Source organism: Perna viridis, chromosome 1 (genome assembly GCF_037379345.1).
Source record: "Perna viridis isolate PV_CMFRI_1.1 ecotype Kerala chromosome 1, ASM3737934v1, whole genome shotgun sequence".
In the NCBI taxonomy this organism is placed as follows: Eukaryota; Metazoa; Mollusca; class Bivalvia; order Mytilida; family Mytilidae; genus Perna; species Perna viridis.
The window spans coordinates 41,931,396-41,954,414 of NC_142445.1; the positions used below are offsets into that span (position 1 = coordinate 41,931,396).

Below are 23,019 nucleotides of genomic sequence, written 5' to 3' on the forward strand. Positions count from 1 at the left end.
AAAGAGGTTATAAACTTAAGTATAATGAACCTCTGAAGTTAATCCTTGTAACTCCTCTGTGGTTATTGTGACCATGGTATTTAAACTCATCTACTCTGTAGAAATCAGGAAACCGTAGTTTCCATGAAGGTACATTATCAATGCCAGTTGGTGGGTTGTGTACATAATTGCCAGAATCCTGTCCCCTGGCCCATATCACATGCATATGTTCATTCAGAATAGGTAAGTCTGACCTTTCAGAAGCTGAAAGAAAATGTATCAAAAATTAAGAGCAATAAATGTAATGCCTTAGAATATTACAAGCATTCTGAAAGTCCCCTACAAAAAGAAAAATCTGTCGAAGAGAACAGAATGCATACTTCATGCACAATTTGTTAAGAAAAATGCAGAAAACTGAATCTACATTATTTTTTTTAAGTCAAAGGACCATAACTCATACAAAACCAATGGATCAAAACAAAATTTTAATTAATAACTATGCAAATTTGATGCAACAATGTGAGGAAAACTGAGTTTTTGCGTGATTTTTTTTTAAGTCAAAGAGCCAACTCAGCAAAAAAATTTACAGACCAGAACAAAATCAAACTTGATCTGTCAATTGTTATTGCAAAGCAATGTATCAAATATCAAGCATGCTTCTTCGAGCATGACCAAAAAAAAAGTGGAAAACTGATTTGCTTGACTGACGGATGGCTGGACTGACTGACACAGAGATGGAAAACAAACCTCTAATGAAAGTCACTGTTAGGGGACAAAAAAACAAATTACATCATCCTATCATCTGTTTAAAAACACATTTCCAACTGTGAAATACATGAAATGAAATCATGTTTCACCAAAGTCATATATACAACACAGATCTAACAAATTTATTACTATCGTTCAAAACAGACCACTTACACATTTATTGGTGTTCCAATGGAAATTTTAATTTTGATTTAACTTAGGGGGCAAATAGCAGAGTCACAAAAGGTTTTCTTTTGTTATAGTAATGCTTGTAAACAAAAATATAATGCCACCATAGCTCCCAGTTTATTAATTTTCATAACATTTGACAACATGCCTGTACGAGGAACATACCTGTCATTTTTTTACGGAAGATTACTGTGGTATATCCACCTTCCTCGTACCCATAAGCAGCTGTCAGACTCTCAGTTCCACCATAGAAACTATCATACTGTGGAGTAGATCTGCCATGAGCATAATAATCACCTATTCTACTGGTGTCACCACGAGCTGTCGCTACAACCATGTCCACACAGTCCATCGCATGTGGGTTATCTTGATGAGACGAAAATTATATTAATTTTTGTCTGTTTTGACATTAGCTTTGTTCTTTAAAAGAAAGTTTTGCAGGTTGTTTGATAAAACTACAAAATTAGATTTTTCAACCAAATGTAATTTTTTGTTAAATTTAAAACATGATGGCACCAGATGTTTTAATATTAAGGTGAATGAAATTAAAATACTAATTAGGTAAACCAACCTTAGGATCCCAAATATTAAAAAAATACACATATAACATAGATATAAACCAACCATTACATCAACATCACTTTGCTCAATCAGAACCCCAAAGAAAATTCCATTACATGCAAAAATATGAAGTTGCACACATTGTCATGCTAGGCATACTAAGAAGATGATACCATATGGACCCACACACCAAATTTTAAATCAAAACATCCATTGGGAGCCCAGATTTTTTATCATAATTAAATCTTCTCCATCATTCCATATACATATAGACATATAGTGAAAAATGGCAAAGACCACAAGATAGGAAGTTGATATTGAGTAGCACCCACACTCGCTTACAACAAATACCCTATATAGCTATATAAAGCCACACACCAAATTAAATATCAATCCATTGATTAGAAGCATATATAATAGTTCGGAAATTTGGATGGACAACATGGCAGATGGACAAGTTGATTCCAATTTACCACCCACTTGTTGACATCATCATTTTCCCTAACACATAAACCTCCAACTGTGATGGTAACCAAGCTATTCAGTTATATCTGCAAACAGACTGCACACAAAGCACAAGGACTTTTTTATTTTTTTTCCAAATTTCACTGTGAAAAGGACCTTTCATTTATATTTTTTACTGGATAAAAAACCAACCTCCTAGAAAAAAAACAGGGCATCCACAGGTAGAGAATTTAAACAAATAAAACATATTACAACTTACTGCCAGTAGTATCAGAATTTCCAGCAGGTCGACTTCCACAAGTCCCAGGTTCTCCTTCTCCCTCTGCAGTACTCTCCACTTCAGGTTCAGGAGTTGTCTCACTCTGTGGCTCTGAATTGCCAACAGCTTCTCGCTTAGCTCTATCATTCTGGATTACAGCTATAGTTAAAAATACCAAATAAGCTGAAAATGTCAACTACCAGTACATGGAATTAATATTTTAGTTATATGGTAACTAAAGAACTTAAAAAAAGTAAAACAATAAAATTACAGATGGAAAACCAGGCTGAAAATCAAACTACTTGATCATTACCTGTATATTTCAAGGAATATGAATCCATACAAGTGAGAATATATGACCTTGTTATACTGGTTCAAAGTAACATTTCTGGCTATCAGTCAGAGTGAAGAAATGTTAAAATTTAAGGAGGTAGACCTAGGCTAAGGGGCATAATCATTTTACACAATCTCATGTAAGCATAAAAGTAATTTGGATTGATTTCATATTGTTTCAAATGAAAGCTTGATAGGCTATGGGAAAATTGAATATGATACAAACATATCACTGATTTCAAGAGCTTCTTAAAGTTGTAGAGGCTGCTTTAACAGAACAATCTACAAACAGATACTTTCATTTTTTGCCTCTTAAGTTTAAATATATATTATTCTTTATGAATATGTTTCTACTACTGACTTTTTCTTTCTCCCACTGCAAGTACAAGGGCAAATATGATATCATATCATAGAAAATTCAAGGGAAATACCATAATTACAATTTTTCATAATACTTAGAAATACAAAACTTTCCATATTCCATATTCAAAATCAATGGACACACAGGTATTCTAAAAAATAAATCTTTTTTAGCCTAGCCCCTAAAATAAACACTTATTCTACCCCTTTTAGACCCTTTTCAGCAGAGCAGTAGGGGTGAGTGAACCATTTTAAATAGCAAGCTTCCTCAAGCAGCAAAAAACAAAATATGAAAATTAAATGACATTTGGTTCACTACTAAAGTTATCACACAGAAAAGAAAAAATAAAAACACTGCATTGAACTACAACATCATAACATATACGATTGCAATTTTTTACAAATGTGTAAAAAAGTGTAATCAAAATACAATCATTTATCATAAATGACTGAAAAATAGGCAAATTAAGTAGTTAAACAGAAAAATTAAATGCCACAGATCTGATATTGGCTCCCTAATTAAAGCAGTATTTCAATTATCACGAGACTGAATTTTTGTTTCTGATTAAAAAGATATGAACACATTCGTTTTGGAAAGACAGGCAGGAATGAAATACTGTATCACAGGTAATTTTCCAGGGGGGCATAATTATTGCATACTTAAGTGGTCTGTCTAAAAATGCAAAAATAAATTCCACCAAATATCTAACTTGGGCTTCAGTACTTCATGCATCAATTAGCATCCACCAAAAGTTTTGGTATACCTTTATGCCTAAAAATTGCAAGACCTTACACCTGCATATGGTCTCTTTAAGAAAGTGAATGAACTTTTAACAAAACAATTGTCCTAAAAAGCATACCATTTACACAAGAATGACCACAACCATTATAACAACATTTCTGGTCCCCTGTACAGTGATTGTCTGCTGAGCATTCCTCCACACAGGTACCAAGGTATCCATCTGGTACCTTTGGACACATTCCAGGTTTGGGAGTCTGTATAGAATCACCTACACATAAAATAAAATAAAAGCCCATTATACATTAATCCTTTTTTATTTTCTTATTATTTTTTTTTTTGTTTCTTGGATAAATCAAAATGAGATGGCAAAACGACTCAACAAGTGAAATTGTATTTGAGTTATTACAGCATGAAATGTAGTGATGTTTAGGAAATAGAGTTGGTCTTCCCTTTATTAAAACTACCATTACCTGATGAACTTCCATCAGTAGCTAACTGGACGATTGACAAGGAGATTTAATCTTTCTATTATCAAATAGTAAATCTGTGTCTAATTAAAAATTGAATTAGCAGTTTTATAAAAATCAGACAGGAGGTGATTCATGCATGTCAAAAATCAGACAGGAAGTGATTCATGTATGTCAAGAATCAGACAGGAGGTGATTCATGTATGTCAAAAACCCACAGAATTTACTTTTATTTCTTATTCAGTATCAGTTACCAACCACATAACATTAGTTTTTCATTCGGGTGTTGTGCTTTTGAGATAAAATTTATATAGGTAGTATCTGAAATTGACATTTTGCAAGAGTTATCATTCTTGATTTGGCTGATTTTAGTGAGAGGTTTAAGTGTGATTTTCTCAAAAATATAGATCTAAATACAGAAAGGACTATAGTCAATTAAACATATGGCAGATGTAGACCAAAAAAAGCAATGTTTGTTTGGTGGGTTTTTTACACCATGAATTACCTTAACATAAGCAGTGCCTGAATTTTGTATAGACTGGTACTTAAACCTCCTTGTCAACTGTTAAGTTAACTTCATGAAACACTTCATCAGAAAATGGTCTTCAATCAAATAAAGACCAACTCTATTTCCTGAAATTGACCATATTACTCCCTGCAAAGTAACACTCAGCTGATCAAAGTATGATTTTATAAAACATTTACTTACATGTATGAATACACATTTTTGAAGTAGAAGCAAATCGTCTTGTATGCATATTAAGTGGCTTATCAGTGGCACCATCATATGACCCTCCTGACGCTAGCAGTACATGAGGACAGCTACCATCTCTAAACTGATAGTCCTGACCGGAGGTATCTGATGTAATACGCTTCCTTTTGAAGGTAAATGACAACCACATTCCATCAAAAGAGCCATGTAATGGTTCAATGTTCTGTTTGTCATCTTTTGGGGGTATCATAAATCCAGTTGCATACCTCAAAAAAAAAAAGAATAAATCATAAACCTTTACACAATGTTGTTCAAGTTGAATGATAAATGAAGAGTTTGAAATTGATCCTTTGAATGAACCTTGATGTATCAACAATTGATCATTTATTCATACTGCAATTATCCAATCAGAGCAACCAAAATGCATTGACAGTATATTTATTGATGATGTATGGTCACTGACAGTATTTATCACTTTTGCTCCGCCTACTTTCTTACACTTGCACGAAATTCTTGTTGATCATAGCATTACTATCAGGGGCCAATAATGGGGAAAAAATATAATTAACACAAATAAGATTAAACTTGGTTAAAAAATTATAATTGCAGTATAAAGATATAAAGTATAAAGACAATAACAATGTATAGACTTGAAATAAAATTGACAAACAAATTTCGAAATTATCTGAAAAAATGCTTGGTAAAACCTCCCTTTTCACCCAATTGTAAGCTTCATCCATATATTGTTATTTATTTCAACTTTATACTCTGAAATTGTCTATGTAAACATCAGATTTGTGAGCACTGGAAACAATATCAGGATTGACACTATTTAAGGGAAAAAAAATTAGTTTAAAAAATCACTGTGAAGAATCAGAGCCCATATTTGATAAAATAAAAGTCTTCTGATGAATATTCTGTGACCTATTTCTGTTAAGAAATTCTGTTAACATTCTGTTAAGAGCTGTCAACTTGACTTTATCAGCAAATAATCCCATATATTAAAATGTCCCATGAACCTACCTATCTCTGATGAAATAAGAACTGTTTGCTTCATGGTAATATCCCATGTAAATATCTGCACCCATCTGTTAAAGGAATATTAAAAATGACAAAATTTGTTTGATAATTTGTTATTATTGGATAAATAGCAGTGATTTACCGAATGTTCCCTGTGTAAAAAAAAATTGATAATTCACACTGTTAATTAAATGTTGTAATTGCACTCTTGGACTTTTTCCAGCCAAAACATCACAAAACAGCACGACCCAGTATCAATCTACTGTTCACAAAATTTTTAAAAATTTATATTGAAAATTGCAATGAATAATGGAAGAAATCTGCATAATAAACTAGAATAATTAATTGGTTATCATGAATAACCAAAATATGATAACTCGTGCTAAGAACACATTCAGCACTCATGATTATATTTTAATTATTCGCAGTACCAATTAATACTATTAATAACCTTTTTATTTACATATTCAAGACAATTTACATAAAACTGCATAATTGACTTTTAAGCTGGGGAGGAAATTTTAGAAGGCCAATGGCAGAAACATTTTTTGAAGGTTGAACGAGACAATTTACTTCAGAAACATTCCCTAAGGAATTTCAAAACAGAAAATTTTAAAATGAACGAAAAGTAAAATTAATTGAAAAATTAAGAAATTTATACTTCAGTACATCAAATTACTCTAAATGCCAAATACTTTGACCCACCCTTAAATATCAATATAAATCTTCTGACTGTGGTTTAAGAATCTCAACTTGTAATTGAATTCCAAGTCATTCATTTAATAAATTATCCCATGGAAATAAAAATTGTGTATGGAAAACAATGGCAAACAACAACACCAATAATGTCTTAAAAGTCCATTTTTTAGATTGAAAATCCCATAACTCTTAACTCAAAGCAAGAACCAATGTAAAACAAAAAGGGTAGTCCTTCCATTGTCTAGACAAACATTCTATAAATTAACATAAGCAGATGGATGTGAGTTTTTTTAATTGTTTACCATTCCTGTGTTGTTAGAGAAACCAACAGCTACCCAGTTCTTTGTACTCTCCCGCGCAGAGACAGTAAATGTTACTTCATCAGTCACACGGTCGTAATTCCACACAACTTTGTTGTAACACGTTCCACCAGCACATTGTTCAAACTTGTTCCCACAAGGAGGCGCAGGATTAGGGCTGACAGTAGGTTGGGCTTCTAATCAATAGACAAGATATATCCTTTAAGTAGCACTCCAGCTAATGCAAAATGTGACTCATGGGTAAAAAGCCTAGATATTTTTATTTTTGATATTTTGTTTGAATTGCCATAGTAAACAGAACTTAACACTCAGTTTTTCATATAACCTGTGTTCTTAAAAGATAAAAATTATATACAATGCACTGTAGATTTCAAAATTAAGGGAGATAATTCTGTAAATGACACTTAAATATATATTGGATTTTCAATGTTGATTATCCCCTAAGAGCAGGCAGACTTGAATGAATAATTACACATTTCATAGTAAAGACACATAAAACAACTTAATTACAAAAAATAAAAATATGTAGCCTTTTTTGGGGGGTGTATCACATTTTTAAGATTTTGCATGATTCTTACAAAGACAGCTACTTAACTCATTTACATTAAATGGTTATAGATTCACCTTTAGTAATGAATGGTTTAAATTACTGCTCCATTCAAAATGGTATAATAAAGATTTTCAACAAGCTAGCTTTAGTGAGCATTTTAAAAACTCAACTTTACCATAGAGAGTGGAGAAATAGTTTAAATCAAGAATAGCCTGAAGGAGAATTAGTTTCTCCAATAAAATCTGTAGATAAATTGGAAAATGTAAAATGACAAGAAATTTTTCACAGAAATTTATTCATCGCCCAGTGGTAAAAAGGTCACATGCATTTTTTAATTACCAGCATAGAATATGAGAAAGCATTAAACTGAGCAAAAAAGACAATACAATAGTTAATGTAACAGTGACTTTTATGGTATATGAGAATAAGACTTATGATAATGATCATATTTGCTAGTATGTTTTTATATTAAATTTACAATTTGTTCATTCAAGGTCATTTTGGTAAAAACTAGGAGTCTATAGACCAAAAATATAAGGTATGATCTACCTTGACAACAATATAATCCTTACCACATGCTTTGACACAAATCCTCTGTGATGAGATATTTCTATATGTGTGCTTACTAATGACATAACCACGGTCCGCTTGGTACATCGCAGCCCCACCATAGGCATACAAGAAATATGGACACTTCATATCACCAAAAACAAAATCCTTGTTATCTCCTGTGTTACGCTTCCTTGTAAAGGTGATTGACAATGTTCCATCAGCATATTGACCAAAAACATTGCTGACATCTTGTGATGTGTCTATCTCAGGAGTCCACTTTTGAGTTGCCCATCTTAAATACATAAATGTGTCAGATGAACTCTCATATGGATTAGTATATGACTTGGTCTGTGTATGGACTATCAAGAAGTCTCTAAAGGCCATATACCAAACAAAGTCCTCTATAGCAATATTTTATACTACAAACAATTCATATAAAATTTAATACAATCCTTTACAAATAAAGTGGCTAGTGTATATTTTAGTAAGTTTACCTATCAGTACTGTAAATACACTAATTTTGCAGTTGCAAATTTTAGCAGATTTTGTCAAATGAGCACTTTGATGAGTATCAGTTTTTCCAGATTAAAAAAAAAATAAGTGTTTCATAGTGTTGAATATCAATTTCATGGATACTATCTTTCACGTTCTTATGTTCACTGCAAAATTAGTACACTGCGACAAATAAAATTTACTTTCACAGTGGACACTGAATTTATAATACATTTTTTGTTATTGCGTATCATTAAGAAATTTTAACATTCTATTGGTTAAATGTTGATCTGCTGATTGTATAAATCCAGTGTATTGAAAAGAGGGCAATACATCTATAACAAAGTCTGGACAGCCCTCAGGTTGCAATATGGACAAAAAATTGTTATAGGGCCCAGACAACACTTGAGCAATATCAGTTTTCCTCGACCATAATACTACCCTTGGGCACCACATTTTGTTCAATTTCCCTCAAATATATGACATGATTTTAACTAATAAAACTTTCATAATTGACATTGGAACTTTAATTCAGACTACCTTTGTGCAAAAGACAATAATGTACATCTCAAACAAATGTATAATATTCCCAATAAAAGCAGAGAATTATACACCCATATAAAAAGCTAAATAAATAACAGGAGCATATCCAGAATTTCAAGTTAAAGGGGCATACATACAAATAAAGGCCAAGCAATGTAGGGTAATAAAAATTTTTTGGGAAGGATTTTTGGGAGAATTTTTTTTCACCCTATTTCAGAGGTGGGGGGGGGGGTACGCTTTCCTATGAATTTGTGAATAAAAAACAGGCAATCTAGCAAGAAAGTTACATGCATAATGTGTTACAAGGGAGAATATATTGTTACCATAAGAATTACTTGTAAGACCTTGTCCAAAAAAGTTGAAAAATTGCTTTAGAAAATTCTTAACTGTTTGTGATGTCATTAAATTCAAAGACTTTGACTGGTGCTACCATGAAAGTTAAGAATTTTCTTAGACTTATTTATTTTTTAAGTTTTGTGATGCCTTGTATGCAAATCAACATATTCCTCAATTTCAACACATTATTAAAGAGTGTTATATTCCACTTTTTTTCCAACTGAAAGTAAAAAATTAGTGTATTACCTGTCAGAAACCATACCATTACCATTCTGATCAATCCATCCAATATACATGTCACTGCTTGGCTGAAAAAAAGAACTACAAAATCAAATCTAAAAAACTTGTTGCTACATAATGTAATTTAGAGATGGTTATATCTTCATTATGTCTCACAAACTTTTGATATAAATAATGATCATCAGAAAAGCCAATGGCAACCCACTGTGTCTGACAAACTTTAGACATTACAGAAACCAGGCGTGGATCCAAGGACTGGCAAGCCATACGTACACCCCCCTCCAGAATTGTAGAAAAAAAAAATTTTGTGCAAAAAATACTGATTTTTTACAAATTTTACCCACAAGATTTTCTTTAATTCTATTTATCCCCCCACCCTTACCTGAGATCCTGTATCCGCCCCTGGAAACCTTCCATGGATTCATCATGACAAACCCTAATCACAACCCACTGTGTCTGACTGTCTGTAGCCATTATAGAAACCTACTATGAATTGACCATCAGGGAACCCATTGGTAATTTACAGTGTCTTACCAACTCTAGCAATTATAAAACTACCATGGATTGATTAACTGTCAACCCTATGGCATCTCACTGTGTCTGACCGTCTGTAGCTATTATAAAAACCTACCATAGCTTGATCATCAGAGAAGCCAATGGCAACCCACTGTGACTGACTAACTTTAGCCATTATAGAAAACTTTATTTCATCTTTACTGTTGTCAAACTCCCACATAACCTCGTAATTACATGTATCCCTTTCACAGCTCTTCCATCTTCCACCACAGGTTGGTGTTGGGGCAGATGTACTTGGTTCTGGTGGGGGTGTACTGGGTTCTGGTTCAGGTGAGCTAGGCTCTGGTCTTGGTGAACTAGGCTCTGGTATCGGTGAACTTGGTTCTGGTTGAGAAGTTGGAGGCATATGACCTGAAAAGGAATTTCAATTATAATGATTAATCAACCATTCTACTGAACAGCACATAATGATTGGGTTATACAATCAGACTGTTAAGATAGCTGAAAACCAGTATTGACAAATACATTATGTACTACTCTTATAGGGGCAGGGTGGCTGAATTGTTAAAGCAGTGGATATGTAATCACCAGTTTGACACCACTGTGGGTTCGAGTACTACATGTGTCCAGGTTTCCAGGTACCTACCTTTGCCTAGAGGTTTCTTTGGTTTTCCAGCCTGAAATAGCAGGTTTTCCTTCCCATAAGTTTGAGGACCATATGAGAAGCTCATATTAGCCAAACAGTTGTAAACTTTGCTGTCAACTAAAAAATTCTACAGAAATTGTGTTGACTTGTGTACGTATGTGTATTCACCTTCATTTAAAAATAAAATTTACTTCACCCTTACTTGTATCTACTTACAGTACCTGAACCAATCAGTGCAACAAAAATTGCGATCGGTCATCAATCACCGAACAGTTTCCAATCAGCCATCAATCCACCAAACCGATCCATTTAAACCGGTGATCACAACACGTAATTACAAAGCGGTCAATGCATTTCATGCTTTTAGTTGTTTTTTTTTGTTGTCAATTTAACATATATTTATATAATGCAATAGATTTAAACATCAATTTATACTTTTATTTCACATTGCTTTTATTTTAAACAAATCATTCGTCATTTTGACATGACAAAACTGCGCTCAGATCAGTCAACAGTCATCAGTTATTGACCCGTCAGAGATCAATCAGTCAGCGGTCATCGATCCGTCAAATTGTTGCGCAGATCGGTTCTTGGACTGTAAGCCTGTTGTACAGACACTTTAACACAATATAAGTGTACAACTGTACATTACCCAACCAAGTGGTACAGTATTTATCTAACTTACTACAAGGTTTAACACATATTCTTTGTGGAGAAGCTGTTCTGTAGGAGTGGTAGTTAATAACGTATCCTGAAGTGCTTTGTTGAACACTGCCTCCATAGGCAAATAGAAAATATGGACAGAATGTATCAGTGAATTTGAAATCATATGTTGAATCTCCAGTATCTCTCTTCCTTGTGAAGCTAATGGTAAGTATACCGTGACGGTATCCACCCTGTACATTCTGAACATTCTGTTGGCTGAGATCTTCAGTTGGAGCGGTTCTCCCTGTTGACCATCTGTTTTATAGATAGCATAATTAATTTTTGTTAAAACATTTTATCTACAACTTAATTGTTTTTTTCCTTTGTTTGCAACTGAAACAGATTAAGTACAAGTCCATATAAAATTCAGACATTGTCCATATTAAAGTGATTCATGATGAAGGAAAACCCAACAATATAACGCTTTTTCAAACTACATATGCTATATTTTTATGAAACAGTTGTCCTATCCATATTCAGATCTGCACTTTTGAGAAAATCATACATTTATCTCCCACTAAAATCAACCAAATCGAACAAAATCAAGAACGATAACTCTTGCAAAGTGCCAATTTCATGTACAATCTATATAAATTTTATCTCAAAAGTGCAACACCCAAATGAAAAACAAAGACTGGTTATGTGATCTATATTGGTTTCTGAACAAGAAATAATTGTGAATTTGGTGAGTTTTTGACATGCATGAATCACCTCCTGTCTGATTTTTACAAATACTGATACTTAATAACTTAATTGACTGACAATTTTGTCAATATTTTTTTTTCCCACTTCAGAAATCTTGCTATCTTAGCATTTGATTAAATATATATCAAGAATGTGTGGTTTTCATATTGTTATATCATATATTTGGATTCAATTACACCTTTTTGTACATGCATTACAAGTACCGGTAATTGTTTAAATCCTGTATCATTTATCCAATATAACATACCCTATATAACAACCCTAGACCTATATCCCATACACTATACCAAACTGCTAGACCTATATCCCATACCCTATACCAAACTGCTAGACCTATATCCCATACACTATACCAAACTGCTAGACCTATATCCCATACCCTATACCAAACTGCTAGACCTATATCCCATACACTATATAAGACCCCTAGACCTATATCCTAAACCCTATATCACACCCATAGACCTATATTCTAAACCCTATATCACACCCATAGACCTATATCCTAAACCCTATATCACACCCATAGACCTATATTCTAAACCCTATATTACACCCATAGACCTATATTGTATACCCTATATCACACCCCTAAACCTATATCCTAAACCCTATATCACACCCATAGACCTATATTGTATACCCTATATCACACCCATAGACCTATATCCTAAACCCTATATCACACCCATAGACCTATATTGTATACCCTATATCACACCCATAGACCTATATCCTAAACCCTATATCACACCCATAGACCTATATTGTATACCCTATATCACCCCTACACAGAACACACTTGTATAATAGTAGAATATATGACATAATGAACATAACATATCAAAATCTGTCTAACATACAGTTTCAACCATAGACCTATTAGTCCCCACGGGCCAGTGTCCCTTGGGTTGATATAGGAGTCTCATGTTGATAAGGCATATGATGCAGATTTTGGCATGTGATATTCAATATGTATCAAAATATGTTTTTTTTTATATGCATAATAAGTAATTGTTTAAATTCTGTATCATTTATTCTTTATTGCATATCCTATATCACACCCCTAGACCTATATTGCATACTTAAATCACACCCCTATACCTATATCCCATACCCTGTATCACACCCCTAGACCTATATCCCATACCCTATATCACATCCCTAGACCTATATCCCATACCCTGTATCACACCCCTAGACCTATATCCCATACCCTGTATCACACCCCTAGGCCGATATCCCATACCCTATATCACACCCCTAGACCAATATCCCATACCCTGTATCACACCCCTAGACCAATATCCCATACCCTGTATCACACCCCTAGACCTATATCCCATACCCTGTATCACACTCCTAGACCTATATCCCATACCCTATATCACACCCCTAGACCGATATCCCATACCCTATATTACACCCCTAGACCTTATCCCATACCCTATATCACCCCTTACACAGAACACACTTAGATAACAGTTAGAATATATGATGTAATGAACATGACTTGTCAAAACCTGTATAACATACAGTATCAACCATAGACCTATATCATCCCTCAGGTCGGCATTTCTTGGGATGATATATGAGTCTCAGGTGGATATGGTATTTGATACAGATTTTCATATGTTATAACATAATATATAACAGTTGACTTCTCCCAGAACAAAACTTCAATAAAATACCATTTGACACCAAGAGAGTTGTACTATAGAAAACTAATCACCTGAAGTTTAGATAATATTTTTTTTTCATTATATTCAATTTAGAAATTAAAATTACTTAAGATAGCTGCTATGTATTTACCTGTCTGACACTATAGCTTCACCATTAACTCCAATCCATCCAATGTACATATCACTATAAGGCTGTAAATAAAAGGACCAGAGGAGGTAAAAGGCTGAATTGTATGTACCGGATGGCAGGTAATTTTCTAGGGGTGCTAATTTTGGGGTATTTAAGCATTCATTCTGAAAAAACGGCAAAATAAATTCCGTGTAATATGTACTCTTGGCTTTAGTATTTTATGCAGCACTAAAGAAAAGTTTTTCTAGATGAATTGAAGATATTTGAGGCAAAAAAGACCATAATGAGAAACATCCAAAATTTTTTTTTGTATACTTTTTTGCCAAAAAATTGCAAAATTTTACACCCACCATATAGTAAACTCATATTTCTAGATTATATGTTTCAAACAAGAAAATAGGTAACGGGTAAAAAGAGAAATGAAATATTTCAGTGATGTATTAATAGTATTACATTCTTCAGCCAATGAAATTCATGGAAAATTAGATTGATACAGCTGTACCTTAAGAATTTTATTGCAAAACAAATCACCTGTACGACATCTGCACAACAGAACATACATGTTTTATACTTCCTTCTCAAGGACTGAAGTCTTACTATGAGAGATAAGGCTTTTGCAATAACATTATTTTCTCAACTAATTTCATATAATAAGATGGGAAATCAGATGACAAACATTTAATCAAAATTAAAGCAAAAACTAAAAAAGTTGAATAAATGACAAATTAAGCAAAGCTAGGAAGTAGTGATTTTTTAAAGAACTAATGGCAAAATACATAAATGCTCAGAAATAAAACAAAGAACAGAATTTTTACCATTTTCTGGTCATGAGAAAATCCAACGGCAACCCACTTAGACTGAGAAACCCTGGCTGACATGGTAAAATTAATTTCATCAGTAGTGTTGTCAAAATTCCACATGACATGGTAATCACATTCAGTTCCCTCACAGTTCTTCCATTGACCACCACAAGCTGGCTGGGGCATTGGTCCTCTAGTGGGCTCAGGAGTTGCTCTGGTGGGTTCAGAAGTGGGCTCTGGTTCTGAAGTACTTGTGGAACCAGGGTTTTGTGGATCTAACCCGGGTATGCGTGGAAAATACTGACATCCAGATCTGAAACCTTAAGTTCAAAAAACCATTAAGGCTTAATATAATGTAAAATTATCAATCTGAATGAAGAATAACCTTCCTATCATATAATGGAATTCTTAAGTGGTACATTATATTACTTAAATACTTCACAGTTTTCTAAACATTTCAGGAATGACTGACTGTTATATTTTTCAGTCTATTAAGAAATAACCACAATCACATTGTGTATATTAAATAACCTGCTAAGTGTGCACCTTGTGATTGAGGTTATTTCAAATAGACTAAAAAATATAACAGTCATTTCTTATAATTTAATTTTAGTATCAAAATTCAACAAGTAAATCATTAAAAAAAAAGTTGATAACTTCAAAGACACATTACATGTAACTTCTGAAATAAAATTATATGAAGATGTAGGGCAGATATTTTAGTCAAACATTTTTTTTTTTTTTTCATTAGTATGTAAGTTATTTGCTACCTTGATCACAATAATATATAAAGGTAGAATCTTAAAGAAACAGATAAAATTCACTGACAAATGTTTCAACTCCATTAAACTAAATCTGCTACAAAAACCCTATTTTTTAGAACTGACAAGGTTAAAAGGGGCTTAAATCCAATAACATATCTAAGTCATTAACCTAGTTGACAGTCTAAGATATGATTCCTTGAAAAATATTAATAAAATTTTTGTCAAAATATGCTCATCTTTACATGATAATCAATAATGTTTAGTTCACCACTTATTTTAATTTTAGAGATTGCTCTCAATATGATTGTTGACAGGCAGACAGACAGCTAGATGGAAACCATATCTTACCTTACATCTTATTATAATTCAAGGTAAAGGCAAAAGTCACTCTGTACTTAACCTTTCCCACTGTACATTAGATGTACAGTACATGCTGACTTTGTAATAAAATATAACAATATACATCCCTTTGATGAACAAAACACAATAGACCTTTTTTATATTCCTGACTTGGACTTTGTTTTTTTAAAGTAACTTTCCAAACAGACAGACTAGTTTACTGCTCTATTGGAGCAATGAACAGAAGTAGAACTTAATTTGAATATTTGACTTCAAATAGCTGTGGTAAGTACTTGGTTACTTTTGAATAATTGATTTTAAACCATTTAGCTACTTACTGAAGTGAAAAAAAGTTTAGTTTTTTCAGAAAATTTTTTACTGTTCTTCCTTTCCCCAATGAGACAGCCAACCAGGTTGTCGAGTGTTGGTGGGTTACATCCCTTTGAAAAACATGCTAACATGGCTTCCATTCCGTAAATATGAAAAACAGCTACTAAATCTGTGTAATCTGGACACCTTTTGAAATTTGTTTAGTTAGACAGGTTTTTGGTTTATTGTTTACTTAAGTTACTTTGTACTTAAGTACAAATACATTTAAACTGATGAAAAGTGTCTGGTTTGAACTGGTTTTTGTTTTTCCTGGATTAAAATACCTTAAACCTGATATTAAGGGACTTCAAAAAGTGTCTGGTTTAGACAGGTTTTTTCGATAATTTAGAGCTCAATTTAGACATGTTTCATTGTATTATAAATTTCATACCAATTAACCCTCCCACAAAATCAAAGATAAATTTAGAATCTCCCACATAAAAAATGTAAGATTTGTGGGTCGTTTTGGTCAATATTACATACTTTCTGTGAAATATACTAGAAAATTGAATTTTTACAATTTTTTCTCCCACATGATATAGTCAGGCATGATCTTGTAAGTCAGTCGTTATTGAAGAGGATTCAAAGCAATCCAAAAAGAATTCAAGGTCACATATAAAAGATTTTTGTGGAACCTGAAGGTAGTTTTGAATGGTCAACAAAAATGTTTAAATGTTTATAGTACATGTATACTGAAATAAAGTAATACCAAATCTTATAAGTCTCTGGCCTCAGATCACCTTCTATTTAAATCTGCTGCTAGACTTAAGAAGTTCTTAGTCTGTATTAGACATACATTTCCTTCATACAAGTCGTACCTGATTAAGTAAATGTACAGTCAACCCTGTCTTAAGTGACCATCCATTAGGGTTAGCAAAATCATTAAGACAGGTGGTCTTAATATACAGGTTCATTAACATATATTTAACTACACAGGGAAATAAAACAAGAAGTCTTGATATAAAGAATTGACTACAAAGGGATATTTTAATCACAGTCTTTTAAGACAAATTGCTGCTGAATACAGGTAGTTCTTTTAACAATTTTTATTGTATTATCAAGGTCAGACAGTTTAATTTCAACCTTAACCAACTCTTTATATCAATTTAAACATCTGTTCTGCATCATAAGTTTCATGACACTGGTACATGTACTATTTATATGGGTTATTATTAAATTGATAACACTTTTCGTAAAGTCATGATCAAAGTTCTGGTAAAAGTCAGCCTGACCATTTTAGTCAGAACTATGACAAAATTCTTACAAGATTTCTACTAGAAAGATGGATTTTGAGTTACATTTGACATAAAAATAAAAACAGCTTGATGAAATGAAAGGGCTGATTCTTCTGGAAAAAATCTAACTGATTCAATTCTATTTTGAAGATGACACACAATTACAAGCATTCCAGAAAGTATTGTCCAATTTTTATTTTGTACAGGGCAGAAAGGAAACAATTTAAGAATTAAAAAAAAACCAGGAAATTCACTTCTAGGGAAAAATAAAGAATTAAGACAACAATTGATGGCACAGCAAGTATGGCATGACCCATGGCACTTCCTAGCCAACATAAAAAGCATAGACAAGCAGAGGGTTTAATTTAAGCTTTATTAGTAAGGGTATAGTAGGAGATCCAAGGGGGTGTCAGAACCCCATCTTCTGTTGGACATTTTTGTTAATACACTGTATAGGCTAAGAATGAACTTGGAACACCATTTTTTCTTGAACCCCTCTAGGGCCCCCTTTTTAAAACCTCTGGATCTGCCCTGGGGAAATTAGTAAAGACAGTTCTGATCATAGAAAATCTTTTGAAAGTCACCATCATCCAAACCAGAAAACAGTTTCATGGTCTGTGTTTATACTAGAGACTGAATGTCTCTCCACTAACTCATCTAAAAACTCACATAATTTATTTTCCTATTCATAAAACTTGTCAAAAACAGGATTTAGCCCCCACTGTTAACTTTCAACATCAAAGTCCTACTAAACTTTAAATGAAATACTATGTGATTTAAGTAGTAGTCATTGTAAGAATCATGCCAATTCTGTAATATATGATACAGAAAAAAAGGCTACACATTCTTATTTTTGTTATTACCCCGTAAGATGCTTTATAGGTTTATGTGATGAAATGTATAATTATTCATTCCAATCTGTCTGCTCTTTGGAGATAATCCACATACAGTTTCCACTGCATGTAAATGTCATTTACAGAGTTATCTCCCTTAATTTTGAATTCTACAGTACATTCTGCATAATTTTTTTCTCCTAAGAATAAGGTTTATGTTAATTTCTGTTTACTATAACATTTTAAACAAAATATCAAAAATAAAAATATGTACGTTTTCCAACCATAAATCACATTTTGCATGATTCTGATCTGGAGTGCTACTAAATTTGTGATTGTGGCTAATTCAAGACAAGTTCAAGTTGGTCTTTGCATCAAAATAATGCAAAGTCATCAACAAAAATTAACAGCATTACTGAGATGATAGCTCCATAATCACGATTCTTTCTATTTATATTCAAAGCTTAAATTTCAAGTAATGACTTATATATGTTGAATGGTCTACTTTCTCTTCACCTTAAACTATGATCATTGGAGCAAAAATGGTTTCATAATACCAACTTCTATAACAAAATAGAGTAAGTCGTTTAAATAATATTGTAGTTCCAATTGTGCCTATCACGATTTTCCTATTTATAGCTTTTTCAGTCTGCCTATTTTTAGGTATTAACAAAATTTCTAGAGTATGCCATGTAGACATCATTACTTCTCCTATAACAACCTTATTCATTGCCTTAAATTCATATCAATACATAAGGGATTTGAATCATTAACTTTATTCAAAATTTATCATAACCATATCACATTACAGTAGATTCCACTTGATAGCATACCTGTTAATTGCATAGACACTCCAAGAACAAAATCATTTCCCATCTTATCCATGTAAAAAATTTCTTACTTGCATAACATAAGACCAAAATTTAGAAAATTCCTCTTAATTGCATAAATATTTTTTTTCAAACTTTACCCAAAAATGTACTTAAATAGGTAAAACAACAATACATCATTAGTGAAATACCTCAGTTTTCCAAAGAACTTGTTCTTACAAAAATATTTTCTCTTTCTTTTGACTGTATTTAGGATGGACTAAATTTTTATTAGTCTAATATATGTTTTGTTCAGTCAGTCAACTGAGATTGCTTAAGGTGGCAGACCTAAGGTAAGGGACATAACTCTTGAAATCAGTAATATGCTTGTTTCATATTCAATTTCACCAAATCCCATCAAGTTTTCATTTGAAACAGAATGAAATCAGTCCAAGTTGTTATGATGCTTACATGACATTGATGTAAAACGCTGAACACAAACGTTCCAAAGATTTGTAAGAGTTGTGTCCCTTACCCTAGGTCTACCTCCTTAAGCTATCTGTCTAACTACTTTCTTTATGTCAAATGGGCTGAAACAAAAGTTCAATAACTCCTGTAATTTTGCTAAAAAATGCATGGACAAATTATCTACATTCACAACAACCTTGCATTTATTAAGTTATTTGAGAATCATCTTTAGTCTTTGCTTTGCAATGAAAGACTTGATTTTACAGCTGTTTTTTTTTTCTTTCAGAAGATTAATTTCAACCATCATGTCGCTGGTAGGTCTCAACTTATGCTTATCTATTACTTACTAGTAGGTCTCCATCTATGCCAACCCTTGTCAATGATCACTTACTTGTAGGTCTCCATCCTATGCCAACCCATGTTGTGGATTTCACATGCATAACCATCTCAATCTCATCACTTTGCTTTAAAAAATAATGGTAATTCTTGCAATTTTCTACTTTACTCAAATAAGAAAAAAGTTCTCTATTTCAAAATAATGTTTTACCAATTACATTTAGAGCCTAAAAAATCAGGAAATAAGAGATGTACTTAGATTCAATCTAAAAGTCCTTTTATTTTCAATTTTTCAATGACTTCAATATCAGTTCTAGTATATTCCTATTAATCATTAGTCTCAGACAGATAAGTCAGGACATTAATATTGTACTATACTGTTAAAGTACTTAAATTCATGGAGGTTTTTAGTATACACATCAATTGAAATCTCCTTTTCGTTGGGAACCAAATTTCATGGTTTGGCCTACCCACGAAAATTTGTACCCCACGAACAATAGTATTTCACAGTATATCATTAGCAATGAGTAGGTTGTATGATTTACTTACAGGAAGAACTTTGTGGTACAAGTTATACTCCGGTGAAAGTTCGGTCTTTACATAGCTGGAGAAATCTGTGATTTTTTCTGTAATAGCTGATCCTAAAATAGCAATAAATCAAAATACGTTGAGCATTGGTGTGTTGGGTAACTGCTTAAAATCTGTATTATTCTTAAAGTCTTCATATCAGTTATCATTAACAAATTCAAAAATTACTAAATAGATTTTTTGATAATGTCTCAGCTGTTTACTATACTCGAGTTACAGGAACCTATCACACATGACACCATAAACCAATGCCTGCCTATCTTAGAAATTAGGAGAACAATTGTTAACTTACTACGCTCACAATATCTTCCAAACCAGCCTTTGTTACAGTAACATTGTTGAGTTGGAAAGGATGTAGTAGACAACCGGTAACATATGCCATTGTTGTTACAATCAGAATTGGCAATACAGTCATCTAAAATGGAAATTGTATAAAAAAGTATATGTGAGTGTATGTTTGACAGCAATGATTAGTTATAAAAGAAATTTGTATGCTTTACATCATAATTTGGGTTCTAAATGGTATTTTAAGAATGCAAGAAACAGAACTAAATGAGCAGATAATTATCTTACTTCTATAGTTTCATAAATCAAATCTCTTCTTTACAAGAAGTATGTAATTGCCTAGTAAGATTCTATATTGCAGAGTACAATTCCAGATCTGACTGATTCGATGGAAGATTTCCTACCTTTAAAAGAACATTGTTCCCCACTATAAGTTCTGTTACATATACAGGTACCAGCAGCATTAACATGACCTTGACATTTTTTGTTTGGAACATTGGCTGCAAAGAAACACAAAAATGATGGATAGCACATTCTATATTTACTGAATGTCAACTTATTATATGAACATTGGTCAAAAAGAAACACAAAATGTTCTATGTTTTTTTAATGTTGACTTATCATAAGACTTTATGATATTGCTTGAAATGCTGTGCTGAGAATATCCTCTTTTCAATTTCAATCAATAAACAGGAAATAGATGAGCAAGGAACTGGAAAAGGGGAGATACTGTACAAATCATCTAGCAAAAGCAAAATACCAAATATCTAAGCATTTCCTCAAACAGACGCTAAAAAATCTGTAATGAAAAGTGTAATGGACTGACAGACAGACAGACAGACTGACAAGGTGACTACAATATGGCCAGCCAGCCCCCACTTAGTAAAATAATATGAAACTGTATTGCAAATTAAGCACAAGCTGAGATGATGCTCATGGACAAAATTACAAATTAGAGAACTTAATTAACAACTTGCAGATTGCATGTTTCATTTTATCAAGCAAAGAACCTTATCTAATAACTTCTTCCTTAATGCATGCCATCTAAGGAAATATTTTAGATGTAACTATATAAAGAATTCAAAGTCTGAACATTAAAAGTATCTGTTTAATAGTTCAGATGTTGTTCATAGCTGTATAAAGCCTTTTATTTCAGTGTCAAACTTAATAAGTCTCTTTCAAAATTTACCCATAATAGAATACAGAACTTTACACCAACAAGTACCTGTTAAAAACCAAAAAAATATCAACACTTTATTAAGAGAGGACCATGAAAGACCCAGCCAGTGGATGGCACATTAAAATTTTGTTTTCAAATAGTTTCCATCCATTAGAGATCACAAACTCATGTTTTCTAAAATAGAATGTTGGTTTTTAATTAACTGAAGTTGTTAGAATGAAATATATTAAAAAATTCATAGATTTAATATAAAGGGAAATAACCCTTTGATTTGTCAATTATTTAGTTGATTTGTTAGGTAACTTTACAGCATATTTTCTGGGTGATTCACTTCTGATACAGAAAAAATTCTGTTCTTCCTGACATCATAATGAATTAAACATAACATTTAAGCAAAAAATGTTGGGATGAGATTTACTATGTGCCACCCATACAAAAGGCTCAATCTGATTTTTACAATGATTTCTGTTTTTTTTCAAATCTTTGATAGCATAATTCAGAGTATAAAAGAAGTTAAATATTTCAAATTAAACAAAATTGCTTGTTGAAGTTTTCAGAGATTGTTATATATATGTAGTTTCAGTAATCACAATTATAAAATAATTGCAACATTTCAAAATATTAGTTCTGTACATGGAACGGAGTGTTAATAAAAAAGCCTTAACATGAATCTTACATAAGAAAATTTTTACATCAATACTTCAAAAGAAAATATTTTCTAGCCCACATTATTTTAAAGGTACCGGAATCAATCTTTTAAAAAATCAGACAGAAGATGATTCATGCATGTCATGTGGCAAAAATTGGAAGACGACAGTCTGTGTAACAATTGATGCCAATGTACCAGTTGGTTGGAATTAGGCTGGAATATAAAAAGAAAGTAGAGACATGCAAGGGGGGATAACTCTTGAAGGTCAGAGAGAGTTGTCTTCATTTATTTGACCATACTAATGTAGTTTTGAAAATTGTAACTTGCTTTTTCTTTCTACTTGTTTTTTTTAATAATATTTCCTCTTGCATATATTTGGAAACTTGAGAATTTAAAAAACCCACCCAATTTAAT

General features: G+C 32.4%; 1 protein-coding gene across 1 annotated transcript in view; it reads right to left on the minus strand.

Annotated features, from left to right (window-relative positions):
* LOC148628819 (uncharacterized) overlaps positions 1–23,019 on the minus strand; it is a 46,425-nt gene that overhangs the window by 16,329 nt on the left and 7,077 nt on the right. Inside the window, exons 5-21 of the mRNA XM_088595126.1 lie at positions 21,181–21,276; positions 20,784–20,906; positions 20,453–20,544; positions 19,959–20,031; positions 14,766–15,070; positions 13,951–14,012; positions 11,414–11,688; positions 10,198–10,493; positions 9,573–9,634; positions 7,976–8,247; positions 6,836–7,029; positions 5,838–5,902; positions 4,812–5,080; positions 3,754–3,903; positions 2,201–2,359; positions 1,081–1,281; positions 31–243 (exon numbers count right to left, since the gene is read on the minus strand). Of these exons, the coding sequence (XP_088451252.1) occupies positions 31–243; positions 1,081–1,281; positions 2,201–2,359; positions 3,754–3,903; positions 4,812–5,080; positions 5,838–5,902; positions 6,836–7,029; positions 7,976–8,247; positions 9,573–9,634; positions 10,198–10,493; positions 11,414–11,688; positions 13,951–14,012; positions 14,766–15,070; positions 19,959–20,031; positions 20,453–20,544; positions 20,784–20,906; positions 21,181–21,276 (2,907 nt within the window). The remainder of the gene's footprint in view (positions 1–30; positions 244–1,080; positions 1,282–2,200; positions 2,360–3,753; positions 3,904–4,811; positions 5,081–5,837; positions 5,903–6,835; positions 7,030–7,975; positions 8,248–9,572; positions 9,635–10,197; positions 10,494–11,413; positions 11,689–13,950; positions 14,013–14,765; positions 15,071–19,958; positions 20,032–20,452; positions 20,545–20,783; positions 20,907–21,180; positions 21,277–23,019) is intronic.